General features: G+C 39.5%; 1 protein-coding gene across 1 annotated transcript; it reads right to left on the bottom strand.

The window, feature by feature from the left end:
• Positions 1-3,466: 3,466 nt before the first annotated feature.
• Positions 3,467-12,802, bottom strand: LOC114828792. Its single transcript, XM_029113615.2, has 3 exons — positions 12,742-12,802; positions 9,195-11,271; positions 3,467-7,654 (listed from the first exon to the last, which is right to left on the bottom strand). The coding sequence occupies exons 2-3, from the start codon at positions 11,251-11,253 to the stop codon at positions 6,393-6,395; spliced, it is 3,321 nt and encodes a 1,106-aa protein (XP_028969448.2). The 5' UTR covers positions 11,254-11,271; positions 12,742-12,802; the 3' UTR covers positions 3,467-6,392.
• Positions 12,803-15,051: the final 2,249 nt, after the last annotated feature.

Below are 15,051 nucleotides of genomic sequence, written 5' to 3'. Positions count from 1 at the left end.
AGACCACAAAATGTGCAACTGATGGCAAATTTTAACTCTAACATAGAGCCAGCCGTTTCATCATAGAAGAGAAGCTGACAATCAAATAGCGTACAACACAATGCAATGTAGGAACACTTATCACACTGAAAGAGTATCTCACAACATCATGGTGCACAAGACACCTGGGTGAATGTGTTGTAGGAGATGACTGACTGGTAGACTATGCTGACTAAGCAAACGCCTACACGCCCGGAAACTTCTTACAACCTCTTTATAGGTTAATGAAGGCCAAATATGACAGACTCTTCCACCAGCCCTTCCACAAATACAGACAGAAGTGTCTGGGAATGACCACGGTCTGGTCATAAGTAAATGTATATTTCTGCCATGTCTCATCTCATGTGAAACATTCTACACAAATAAAGACACAATCCAACAGAGTCAAAATCAAACACTGGAAATGTTGATGTGGACCACAGATTGTACAGCAGAAGGTTCTTGCTGACCCAGGCACAGTTCAGGATACCGTTTTATTCTTTGGATAAGATGCATTTGTCTTAGTTCTCCTGCAGGGGGCACACCATGTCAGCATTACCTCTCTTAAGCCATGATAGTGCTGTGAGAAGGGTCTGCCGGCCAGCTAGGCTTTTAATTGGCCTTAGCCAGTGAGTTTTGACATGTTTTTCAGCTGTTTCTGCCTTCATGAACCAGTTACTACATTCACAGGCTGGTTCAAACTAGTTGTTCTTGTGTTGCCTTCTCTTCAGTGTGCATCAGTACAGTGACGTCTTTCAACGATCCATTCACCTTCAACCCTCCTGTACCAGCAGGCTCAGGGTGTCATCCTGTCCCCCTGCAAAATACCTAGAGACTGTTTTTCCAATTCCAAACGGTTTTCAAATTCATAGGCACAAAGCACTACTCAATGGTGATGACAGATTCCTAGTATTACAAACATCAAAATCAAATAATGCTATGGTCAATATCTGTTATTGGTACAATTTTAAATCCTTATTGGAGCAATTATGCAATATCAAGAGGGCTCCATGAATATTTTGAGAACTGAAATAGTTTTGAAACATCAAGTAGCTATTTATTAATACAATTATAGTATTTTACAAAACACAATGAACACCAGGGAGCAACACAAGGCAGCTTGATAAATACATGTTGGTGAATAAATACATCTAAGCAATAACATCCATATCTTTAGACAGTAAATAGTTGGTTCTGGTAGAAACCCCTCATAATTTCTTAGTAAAAATCAAGAGCTGTTAATTCTAAACCAAATAATTTATTTACGCAAACAATGTATTTGGAAACAAAAAGTTTTACTTCAGATTATCTGATTATCTAGTAGGCAATTGAATGCTGTGAAATCAGTATGGTTGAGACAGTTCTGAATAATAGCAACAAAAATATATTAAGTTGAAATGTTTATCATTCAACAAAAGGCACTCAAAAAACATTTGTAGCTGTCCAAGAGCTAAATCCAGATACTCATTTTGCAGGAAAGACTGCGGTACAAGCCGAATCGGTCCTGTGTTATTCTCAACAGCCAGAGCAAAGGAACCACATTTATGGACAAAGTTATTTATCAGTATTACCTTTTGGTCAAGAGTGGATTGAAGAACCAACAATGTCCTCAAAATAGATAAGTCACCCAACAACATGATCTTTAATAACAAGGTCTCAATTGAGGCATGATGTTAGAGATACCATACACGATCCTGACGTCTAAAGGCATGGCCACTGGAAGTACACCTGCCCCTACCAAAACTACCAACCATAATTTATATGTTTCTTTCAAAAGGTTTATTTGCACATTACTAGTCACTTTGGTTAGAAGAGTGGAGAATTGAGATCCAGCCACATTAGGCCCTTTGTTGGGATACGTGTAACTGATACTGCCTGATTTGGTCAAAACTGAAGTGATCAATTGGCTTAATTGAACTAAATTAAACCTAACCGGTCTTCCAAGTCAGTTGTTAAAAAATCTTGCAGCTCTCTAGGAAAAGGGTTGCCTACTCCGGCACTAGGTTTACACGCCTTTCCCCTGCCCACAACCCTAAGAAATTACATCTAAATGCAAATACCTACAAAAAGATCAAGCTTTAAATTAATGATAAAACCTTAGCATTTAGAAATTATGAATATGTAAATTACAACAGCAGTTGTTAGGAATTAGCTAACAAGCAAATATCATGAACATGAATAAAACGCAAGATAATCATGCTTGAAAACTAAAGGAGGTAAACTTGTAGTGTATTAATGTAACACATCAACTGAGCTGGAAGTCTATTTAGAGAACTGGAAAAAAAATCTGTGACTGGTAGATTTCACACCACACAAAAATCTAACAATACAACGTGTCTAGCTTAGAGGCTGTAAGTTAAAAATCAAACCCCACTACTATACGGAATTACCATCAGAAATCCTAGGTGTGTTGGTCAAAATTTAACTCAAAATCAAACATGCACATTGTCCAAGTAAGAATACATATAGTGGATATAAAGAGTCTACATACACCCCTGTGAAAATGGCAGGTTTTTAGGATGTTAAAGAATGAGATAAATCATGTCAGAACTTTTTCCACTTTTAATGTGACCCATAATGTGAACAATTCAATTGAAAAACAAACTGAAATCTTCAATGGGAAAAACCTTACAATAACCTGGTTGAATAAGTGTGCACACCCTCTTATAACTGGGAATGTGGCTGTGTTCAGAATTAACCAATCACATTCAAACTCATGTTAAATAGAAGTCATTACACACCTGCCATCATTTAAAGTGACTCTGATTAATTACAAATAAAGTTCAGCTGTTCTAGTAGGATTTTCCTGACATTTTCTTAGTTGCATCTCAGAGCAAAAGCCATGGTCCGCAGAGAACTTCCAAAGCATCAGAGGGATCTCATTGTTGAAGATATCAGTCAGGAGAAGGATACAAAATAATTTCCAAAGCATTAGATATACCATGGAACACAGTGAAGATTAATCATCAAGTGGAGAAAATATGGCACAACAGAGACATTACTAAGAACTGGACGTCCCTCCAAAGTTTATGAAAAGACGAGAAGAAAACTGGTCAGGGTGGCTTCTAAGAGGCCTACAGCAATATTAAAGGAACTGCAGGAATTTCTGGCAAGTACTGGCTGTGTGCTACATGAGACTGAATCCAACTGAACATCTGTGGGGTGATCTGAAGAGGGCTGTGCACAGGAGATGTCCTCGCAATCTGACAGATTTGGAGCGCTTTCGCAAAGAAGAGTGGGCAAATATTGCCACATCGAGATGTGCCATGCTAATAGACACCTACCCAAAAAGAGTGCTGTAATTAAATCAAAAGTATTAGTTTATGGAACCAGGTTATTGTGAGTTTTTTATTTTTCCCCCGCAAAGATTTCAGTTTGTTTTTCAATTTAATTGTTCCCGTTATAGGTCACATTAAACGTGGAAAAAGTTCTGACATGATTTATCTTTGTCCTATTCTTTTACATCACAAGAACCTGGCATTTTAACAGGGGTGTGTAGACTTTTCATATCCACTGTATAAGAAGTGTTTACAGTCTCTTCAACTATTATTGGGATAAATGAGCAAATAAACCACACTTTGCCAATGATCTGCTCTGATGTTTCACAAAATGTATTTACCAGAAATTATTTCAGGTGAACATCCCAAAAAAAATAGAAACACCAGCTTCTGCTACAATATGGAACAGCTACACCCTCCCCTTCCTCAATCACTAAAAGACTTGATCTTCAAACCCGTTAACGAATAATGGCAAACTGGGTCAAGTGAAATCCAACAGATAAAATTTGACACATGCACACTTGCTGTTTAAGTGATCAGTTACTGAATAGTGTTGGTAATGCAATCAAAATCACTATGAAACATCTTAAAAAGATCTAATGATTGCTTCCACAGAGACACATTTATTATTTACATACAGCCCCTTCAAGGAACTGGATTGTGGAATTCCATTATTCCCTGTTTTACTGAGGCAAAATAATAAGTCAAATTATTTGGTGATTCTAATATTTTAGGAGGAATCCTGTACTGCGTCCTACCCATCTAAGCATCTATATTAAGACATTCTGCTTCTTTACACACTGCACGTTCATCCAATAAGTCAGATTAACGTGCCCACTCTACTGATAAAATTAACTTGCAGACACCCAACCCAAGAGTCTTTCGAGTGACGGGTCAAGGATTTCCCTGTGGATTATTGAAAGTGCTTGAGTACCTTTGGACCTTGTGTATTTCAGTCAATTATTTTGAAAATGTTTATGCAGCACAGGATTTTAAATTATTTAAATGGAAACATGAGATGGGTTTTAATTCCAGATGTGCATCCATGATGAAGTCCTTGCTGACCCAAAAGGCGGCCTGTCTATATACACATTTCTGTTTTAGAAAACAAGCAGTTTAGTCCATTCTTACTTTCCTACACTCAACAAGTTTGACAATGTGCAGTTTGCTAAAAGTTGTTTAAACACATATTGATTCATGGTATGTAGCCTATTTGTGAATTATAGATTTGTAGAATAAAGTTGCTAGCGAAACATACTTAAAATAAGACTTAATGCTTAAAGGGATAGTTGGTCCAATTATTTTTTCTTCTTCCTCAAAGTCCACTTATCAAACGATATTCCGGAATACAGACATTATTTCAAACAATCCATTATTCTGCTCTGTCCCATTCAGTAATTAGCGTTATTAGCATTGTCCAAATTCATAAATGGAAAGGGTACATACCTTTATCGCAAAGCTGCATTGCAAGCGGAAAACTACTCCAATACACTTTAAACTACATTCAGTTATCTGTCGCGGTATCAGTATTTTTTAACTCTACACTGACGAAACAGCTGGCAGAATTGGCCGAATTCAAACTGGCACTAGCCGACTATTTCCAATAGCCACCATACACAGCATCTAATCTCAACAAGCTTTGTGATTACAGGTTGCTTTGCCCAGCTGGCCCATTTTCGTCAGTGGACTTCAGAATAATATTTGTTATTGTGGAAAATGCCATGATCATAAGAAAGGTACGTGGGAGGGGAGACTTGAGGTTTCACTAGTTGCCAACCCCATCACCTAGACGACCGATCCCAAGATCCTCCAGATCCCAATCACAACAAACACAGCACTCCTCCCAGCTCCCCATCACCGAAATACTAAGCCCATTCAAGAGTTTGTGATAGCTTTCTAAACTTCTTTGATCCTAAAATGCCTTCCGTGTTTACGAATTAGCTTATCCTAGTCTGTATTATTGCTCCTTTTTCCCGCTCTTTTTTCTTTATATATCTCTTAATTCTTACTACATAGATGTCGTGTGCCATGTCACAGGAATTTCATAGTGCAGGATGACGCTGTGTTATTCTGTGCATTTGATAAATAAACTTTGAACTTCTGCATTTCCTTTGGATCGACTTCTGCATGATCACATCTTGACCACACGGTTTGCCTGCTACCGGGGTTTTTGGTTTTAAATTAAATTCTACCCGCTCTACAATTGGGACAATACGTCTGCCTCTCCCGTGTTGCATTGTGGGAGAATCAATGGAGTATCTTCACCAACTACACATGCAAAGTTTGCGAGAAGCATTTTACAGAGCAATTGCATCAAGTTACACAGTTCAACCCGTGGAGACAAGACAGATAAAGTAATACTTCCAATTGCTATGTTATAATACACAACGTACACACTGCCTCCGGATATTCTGGACAAGGGTTGGGGATTAACGGGTTCACCATCACCCCCCTTCAAACTGCTGTCCAAGCTTCTATTCGGTCAATTCATCATGTGTATTATGGTTAGAACAAGTAAGGCTGTATCCCCCCCAAAAATTTCTTCCTGCTCATATTCTGAGTCAGAAATAATAGATAGTCTATGTATTTTCCTTTCTCTCTCAAGCAAATAAAGTTTGAATGTCCGGGGTAAATATCAAAGATAAAATAACTTGCATTCTAGCTAGCGAATCCTATAGTTTACGCGTGGATTGATACAATTGTGAACAACACTGAATGGTAAACACAGGAAGTACCCGTTTATTTGAAATAGAGAATTAAATCGCAAAATTTGAAACTTTATTTTCAAGGAACACAACATCGTTATGAACTTTGAGGTAAACAACACCACTTAACTTTGAGTAGTTTTCCGCTTGCAATGCAGCTTTGCGGTAGTGGAATGTATGGTTTACATTCATGAATTTGTACGTTGCTAATTACGCTAAATACAGACTGGGACAGAGTTGAATAAGGTAATGTTTGAAAAAATGACTATGTGAAGGACAAACTCAGGGAAAGTGGACTGTCACCGAAACATGATTTTTGGACCAACAATCCCTTTAACTTATGTCAGAAAGAGATAGAGTGAGCAAGGATTGGTCACATTTAAAAGACAAGTTATAGGTACAGATAGACAGGAGGCTCTTCTGGAAGTCCCAGTGGCACCCCTGGTTTCAGATGCACTTCTGGATTCTGTGGCACCGCTGGTTTAGGTGTCCTAATACTTGGTTTTTCATGGTCCATATTTTGTTTGCCTGAAATATGCCTCCTGCACATAGTCATTAATGTGTTACGAACATAGTTCTTGACATCTTTCCATGTCCTGCTTTGTAGAGCTGGTTCAGCCGCAATACATGCGTCACATTCCCTTTTACCTGGAATCTTCATCAGTTTAGTGAAATCTCCCAGCTGTCGCCTTACTGCAGCACGAGCCTCGTCACTCCACATCTTCTGTTTCCTTGGGGTCTTTACAGCTATTGTACCTGCCTCCAGCCTTTCCCCCTGACCCTCTCCAGGTATAGTCATTGTTCCACTAACCCCTTCCATAGCTCCATCTGCCTCTTTGGTTTCAGTCGGCTTCTTTGCGACTCCTTTCTTCGTCCGTTTCCTGGGATCCCTTCTAATAAGCCCCTTTTTCCTTTTAATCGAATTCACCGTGTTGTACACATAGTTTTTGATGTCCCTCCACGTCCTGTCTTGTAGAGCTGGTTCATTGTGCAGGCACATCTCACAGTCCTGTTTTCCGGGAACCTCCATCACTGAGATAAAGTGTCCCATCTGGCGCCTCACAGCTGCCTTGGCTGCATCACTCCACGGCCTCTGTTTCCACACCTTAACAGTGACCGCAGAACCTGTCCTCCCGGAAACGGTCCCCAGAGGAACTGCAACGGCAGGCCCCGTGCCGCCAACAGGAGTCTGCGTATGTAGTGTAGGTGTTATGACCGTACGCACCAGAAGCGGTTGGGCGGGAAGCGTTTCAGCAGGATATGACCTAGCAAACTGGGTCTCCACAGGATACGTCCCTTCAGGATATGTCCTTGTAGGATTCACCCCTGAAGCATACGGCCTCGCAGGAGATGAGAGGTCATAAGGACTCGAAGGGTATGATCTTGTAAAATGTGTCGCAGCTGTGTCTGACCTGGCAGAGCGGGTTTCGGCGGGGCAGGTTCCTGCGCCATAGGAACCTGCTGAATAGGTACCCGCGGAATGCATCCCGGTGGGATGTGCCCTCGCCGAACCTGTCCCTGCCGAATATGGCCGTGCGGGATGGGATCCCGACGAAAATGACTTCTCAGGATGTGTCCCAGTGTTATAAGACCTTGAAGCCTGCGCCCCCATTGTATAGGACTTAGCTGAATATGTCTCTGTGGGATATGTGCCTATGAAATACAGAAGAGAAAGGATTTATAAACATGTGTCATTATCATATAAGGCTACTGTGAAGAACCTGATCATCAAATGTTTTTTGAACCGAGGATACCTCATTAGCAGAGGATACCTGATTAGCCACTACATGTGGTTGTAATACACAGACTGGTATAGGTTTTCTTCCTACAGATGTATCTCTACACATCTTACGGTTTTACCCAGGGGAGGGCAATCATTTTGGCTCGGGGGCCACATCAGGACTTTGAAATTAAATGGAGGGCAACATTTGTTTTGTAATTTGTTAATCATAAATTATTTCAGGCTGGAAAAAGGCAATAATTAAAACATTTAAACAGTAGGTCCATTATAATGTCTAAATAATTAAAATTCAGATTGATCTGACAGTAAATTAGTCCGGGGGAAGAGAATAACAAACAAGATCATACACCAACAGCAAAAGACATTTGTTCTTAAATAACTCCAACATGACCACAGAAATGTATATATTATTTGTTTAAACCCTAAACTAGCTCCTATGATTACCATACTGAAAACATTGATGATTAGTTGACAAGATAAATTTGGCGTTCTGGTAAAACCAATGTCAACGTGCTGTTGCTAACAGTTCAGCTTCCTCCACTGACAGCTGGCCAGTTCTAAGAAATTCATAATGGGGATGATTCATTATTTGTTGAAACCCCTTTGATAGCGATTACAACTCAGGTGGGTTTGGCGTAAAAAGAGCCATGATCATGCAGAAAAGAGCACAATCCACACTGATGTATAGTGGTAGATCTGATGTTGTAATGGAGTTTTACTTTCATGGGCATCATTAACCTTTTAGGGTACATGGCAACATCAAGTACCAGGAGACTTTAGGCCCATCTGCCTAAACTGACCTCCATACCCACACAAAAAAAGATTTTGCAAAGGCAAATCCCACTGAAACCCTGTGGGGTGAGCTGACAAGGACAGTCCACAATGCGGACCATAAACTGAAGAATCTGTAGAGTTTCTGTATTGAGGAACAGTCTCAAAACCCTGTGTTCTCCCACCGCATCAAACATTATGGGAGATGACTCAGAGCTCTTATCTTAGCAAAGAGAGGGTGACCAAGACACTACATCCAAGGGAATATGCATGTTTTTGCATGGTATCATTATTTCTTGAGTTAGTGCCAATAACTCTAGAGGGTACTGTACATTAGATTTAACCTTCCATTATATAAAAGAACCTTTGACATCATGGTGAAAGTACAATAAAATATATCTAACAGTACTTAACATCATTTATATTATAATCAAACAATTTTATGAAATCTTATAATTATTATTTTGTTAGATGAGGTAAGGCAGCCAAATCTTTTGAAATTGTACTAATATTCAATTGAATACATTTTCTGCTTCCAATTCATGGGTTGAATTAAACAAATAACTGAAAGTAATTCACCACATAACTATTTAACTGCAATATTTCCACTCAACACTAAAAAGGTCAAATCTAAAAAAATGTAACTACATTTTATATTGAATACCCAGTAAAACAACATACCATGTGTAGCGACAACCATTTCCTCAGATGGGCCTGGAATTACAACTGGAACCTGATCCATTGCAAGCAGCAATTTGCTGATTTCCGCTAGATGTGCTGCGTTTTCAGCTAGTCTGTAGTATTCTTTGTGGACCTGCGTGTCATGTCCCAATAACTTTGCCACTTGATCCAATTCACTTTCATTCAAGTTCAATATTTGGCAATGTATAGCCACCTCTTTCCTTACTGTTGTGTGGATCAGACTTTCAGGATTGTTCGCGTCACACTCATAAGCAAATTTCCTCAGACAGTCAGACCCTCTGACATAGCTTGCTGCATCCAGACTTCGTGCAAAAACATAAGGGTTTTCTTTTGACACTCCAACCTTGTCTCTGTTTGCAATAAGGATGTCAAGAGATGAGATCATCCTGCCCGTTATTAGGACCGGCATGGTTCTACCGTTTTTGCCTTCTATTTCCACCCTGGTTAATTTGTCATCACCAAGCTCTTGCTCCAGCCTTGACAGGCTATTGAAAATGTCGGCACTAGCTGGAGCTTTCTTCCTGTTGGTGTACGTTTCCAAAAGCATTTTTGCAACCTCTCCTGTTCTTTTTCTGTTGAAAAGAGCAATCTGTGCAAGAAGAGTTTCATTGAGCTTCTTCCAGACGGCATTGGTGGGATTTTCAAGCAATTCTTGCTTTGCTGTGTCCTCTGCAACCTTGAGAAATTGTTGAAGTTTGATCAAATCCTCTGTCAGTGAAGACACATCAACTTCATCACATTGAGGTATAGCGTTAAGAGACAGACTGGAAAAACATTTATTCCAATCATTTTCAAGAAGTTCAATGAACCTTTTGGCTTGTTTCTCCGCCTCACAGTCCTCAGTCATACGACTCTCTCCAAAAGCTATTTCGGTAGCTCTTTTTAAGGAGTAGCCAATCTTTAAAGGAAGTGATGGAGTCTTGTACCGGTCTGAAGCAGGATCAAAACCACTCATTTTCCTGGCAGCATGAACTGCCAATTTGAATTTGGATGGTACACATACTTCATGTAAATATTGGACACCACAGTCCATCTCATTTACAGTAAGCACAAATCTAGCCAATTCCCTCATTTTGGATCCAATGTAAGTAAACTGTGACCTGGCATGGCCATGCTTTGCAGATAGTGCACTGCCATATTTACATATCAGAGGATCATTTTTTATATGGCATAAGATGTCATCTTGATTCATATTGTGTATGATTTCCTCACATCCTCCAGCAGAGTAGACAGGCAATGGAAGAAGTCGAGAGGACGCAGCCTGGACTCGTATTCTCTTTCCTCCCTTCCTTTCATCTTGCCCTTTTCTGGCTTTACATGAGCTCTCATGCTTCCATAAATCTATTTTGTTGAAAAAACCCAAACAATATTGACAAGGCAGGCTATCACGCACAGAAACACCATCGTAACAAGGTATTTTCTTAGTCACAACTTCCCCATCTCCACTTTGAAGAACTTCAAAGTTGTGTTCATAGTTGCCTTTGTTGCGAAGTTGGTCCAGTAAGAGAGACCTGATTTTGGAGAGTTTTGGGAAGCTGATAGCATGAGCAACAGCTGCTTCTTCTGCATGCACCCTTTCCAAATGCCTGGCTATTTTGTGGTGTGGTTCACTACAATACAAGCAGAAATGTTTTTTGTCCCATTTTCTTTCATCTGTGGTACTACTGGCACTGACAGTCACCTTAGTACTGGAACGTAAGCTGGACCGTGTACCTTTCCTTGGAGCAAATCTTTTGCGCTGAGGTTTTTTAGCTTGTGCTGACTTTTTTGGGGAAGATTCAACGTTGTCATTATGGCAGGGGTGTTCTGCATTGGATTGAAGAGGATCTGGTTCACTTAGGCTGTTTGAATCCAGAGTTCTGTCTTCTACGTCATCAGAAGAACTGTCATCACTTGAGCTGTTCTCTTCTGCATTCTTTTTTATGTCACATAAAGCTTTCTCCATGTCACATAAAGTCTTCTCCACATCACGATTGCTGTCACTGTGTGGAGGGATTTCCTTGTGTAATGGATCATCCTGGTGTTCCCCATCCATCATTTAGTAGGCAGGTACCACCTGCACCCACACAAAAACAGAATTGGTTATTAGAAGAAACCTAGCCTAAGCTATGGTAAACCTAGTCTATGGCAGCCATGTTAGAGTTCAAGTGTCCTAAGCACAAGCTGTGTGTATGTGACAAAATAATATAGCCATAGCAAGTTTGTTCCTAAAAAGTAACTAATGAACACTAGTTGAGACTGTTATTGCTTTCCAGACACAGGAATTCTAGAGCAATAAAACACAAACGGCAACAGGATTTACTAGATTTTTTAATTCTTTTTTAAATGTTGTTAAGTGAGGAAATTGGGACTCAACTCACAAACCAAATTTTGTTGATGGTTATAGTTAAACCTTTCCTAAATTACATTAAATCACAGAGCGTTTCACAATAATCCTAAATCTAGTTTCAAACTAAAGTATAGAGCTCACAGAGACTGAGATGGACATTTTCGCAGAATATTTGTTATGCCAAACTATGGAAGTGATAGGTGCAAGAACACAATGTAGCCATAAAAAAAGTTGTGTAAGACAAATTACCAAAAAGGGCCTTCCGAATTTTGGGAAAAAGGCAATGGCAAGAATAAAATGTGGAAAGCCAAAAGGAACTGTCTTACCAAATTAATCTGTACTAAAACAAGTTGGAGAGGGGCATAACGTTTTGGCCTTAAACGGTTGCCAATGGAACTGGATCGCTTGTCTTAATTGATTACGTAACTGCTGACAACAAGAGCAGAATGAGTACTTAAGTGTAGAGAAAAATGTTCACTGTTTAAATACAACCAAGGCATTCTTTAGGGGCAAAAATTTGAATGTTCTTGAATGGCCGAAAGTCGATTCTGAGCATCTTCTTCACTTGCTGAAGACAAGACAGAAGCAGGCAAAAATGGCCCAAAAGAAGAGGACTGCAGTACCAATCTGGAATACATTACTGTAGTTATTCAACATTTGGCAATGTAAAATCAACTGGACCTAATAAAAACACATACATTTAATGAAATAAATCGAATTGAGGATGTGTGAAAATAGCAAATCAAAGTAAAACACTGTTGTCAGCAATTGTGTGGGACGCTAAATTGACAACTATCACTTATCTATCGTATAGTGGACATGGTGCAGTAGACCGTATGTGACAACAAAATAGTTGACAGAACTAAAATTATTTTTATTTTTTACATCGTTAACGCAAATCGGAAGAGGTACCGTAACGGAAAATGTTCAACAAGGCAGAGCTTTGCTCTCCTTCCCACAACAAGCAGCCAGCATCACGTCCGCCATTAGAGATCCAGCGAAACAATGCAACAGCAGGGGGATTGGGGAGAAAATCTTAGACAAAACACTGACAGCTAATTCTTCAAAACCCTTGACTTTATAACACAATAGGAGATTCCACATTGCCCATGGAGATCTGTCTAACGCCGGAACAAGCTGTTGAAACTTCGACTAATTAGCTGTAAAATGTATATAAAACGTCTCTGAAATTCTTACCGAAGCACTGTAGAGCTTGAAACGATAGATAAAACGCCCCCTTTGTGTACAGACACGCTTGCGCACTAACGAATTCCTCTTCTATATTCTGGCGGCCTAAAAACAGTCGTATAAGATGCATGCCGCCACCTACTGTATGGTATGTACGCAACCGTATCATGAAAAAAACCCAGACCTGAGAAATAGGATAGTGTATATCCACCACACTTTCCCCAATACTTCTTCTTAACACACATTAGGCCTTACCCACCTCCCACTGAAACCCGCAAAAACAACCACTCCAACCAACCTCTCAGAGCACAACACAATCCTACACATGATTGTCTATCCTGTATACACCAAAATCCTGTATACTCCAAAAATCACAATTATGGCCATCTTCTTAGACTATCTACTGTCTCAGCTCATACAATTGATCACAATGAACAATAAACGTTGCAAAATCTAGCTTCCTAAGTCAGTGTCTGCATCCCTACCATGTTGCATCACTGTCTGGCTTTCTACAGTCCCTCTCCATACACCATTTCTCTCGCTTTCTTGCACAGCCCTCACTGGGCAATACTGCCTCCCCCACATAGGACGCTCCATGGAGTAAACTGCATGATTACTACCAAAAAGTAGCATTATGCATCCCTGGGACCCACAACACTAAAAACATCCACCACTGTGACACACTGGCTTCACACTAACAGGTTTGGCAAATAATTCCTGCACAGTTTATAGGCATAAGCCTGCACTGCAATAACAAAAATAAATATGTACCAAAAGTAGTAAAACCATATTCAAAAATTACAATATAGCTGACTTGGGTTTATTTTATACAGCTTTATTTAAATCAAGTGTCAAATGTGTGCAGTGAATGTAATCTTCCCCAAAAGCAACAACCAACATTCTGACAAGTTTCCCACAGGAAGTCTCACTGAAGTTAAAATAATTACTTTTGTTTCATGACTATGGCAGCAGCACAATTTTACAGGAATTTCTAGTCATTCGAGTAGCTTTAGAAAAAAAACTTTGATAGGAAAAACTTTTAACAAGTATATTGATTTCAAAGTGCACATTTAATTTCCTCAGGAAGGCTAAGGTAAGAACATTATTAAAACTATATTTTGGAGTTATATGAAAAAGAGCAGTAATTAAATCAAATCAAAGCGATTATGTAAAAACACAATGAAAAATAAAAATTAATTCAGGATCTGCATTCTGAGATGACAGTGTCTCACTCAGTGGCAAATGCCTGTTGTTGTTGCTATTTTTGTGAAACCATACCTTAAACTCCCATTGCACTCGGCCACTGAAAAACCTACATTCAGAACAAACAAAAACCACGCTTAATCTGGGATTTGGAAACATATTTACACTTTATTTATCAGGAGACATAGCCTCGTGGTATCAGACTGCAACAGGATCAGAAGTGGAACACACACACACACACACACACACACACACACACACACCCACCCAGATAGTAATAAAACCTTACTATTTTAATGAACTAGACTTCGACTATAGACATCAGAATAATGCAGGCGAGAGCCTGTGCACGAGTCAACAGGCAGGTGTGATTGTGTGTTGGTGTTAGCCAGGGCTCCAGGATTGGTTGCACGTGCAGATTCTTGGCAGTGTTCGACTTAACTAAATGCATCAACCTTAGACAGACAGAACGATGTGCATAAAACGTTGACAGGCCAGCAACGGCATTGCATTAAACAGAGACAACATATTTTCAGAATAAACTAGACATGGGTGTTCCTGGTGAATTTCACTTAGTTGCACTTTGTTGCCCGTTTGACAAAGAGGGGACATTTTTCAATGATGTTGCTTTTAAGGCAGAAGGAATCCTCATGTAAAATGAATTCCCACATCTTTTAAAACAAGGATGGCAATTCCTTCATATTACAGTAGATTATCATTGATAAATGTTTGTCCGATATTTATCCAAAGTCAACAAGGGGTTGTCAGTGCCAGAATTTTCTTAGCATTTTCATCACTGTAAATGACGTGGATGTGCATTCATGAAGCTCTCATGTAGTGCTAGACAAAATAATTAAGAGTCCTCTTCTAATCCCAAGAAGCAGGATATCTCACTTCTAAGGAATGACATGTTAGGCCATTAGTAAATTAACAACCGAAGCGTCTCGCGCTGTTACATGCTATAATTTAACCCACTCCCACAGTGACAAAGGTACCTAAAACAATGATCATCATTATGGTACAGACCATGAAATATAGACAACTCCAGAAAGGCAAAATTCAAAAACTCTAAATTTAAAAAATAAAAAGGTTTAAAATTGTGTAATTGGCCAAAGA

The sequence above is a fragment of the Esox lucius genome, chromosome 16 (assembly GCF_011004845.1).
Source record: "Esox lucius isolate fEsoLuc1 chromosome 16, fEsoLuc1.pri, whole genome shotgun sequence".
NCBI lineage: Eukaryota > Metazoa > Chordata > Actinopteri > Esociformes > Esocidae > Esox > Esox lucius.
This window is presented reverse-complemented; position numbering and strand designations above follow the sequence as displayed.

Bases quoted from the DNA above. Each gene is read 5' to 3' on its own strand.
- LOC114828792 (XM_029113615.2), bottom strand. From the start codon at position 11,253: ATGATGGATGGGGAACACCAGGATGATCCATTACACAAGGAAATCCCT. The intron at 7,655-9,194 runs GTATGTTGTTTT...TGTATTTCATAG, and splicing joins AATGGTTGTCGCTACACATG to GCACATATCCCACAGAGACA.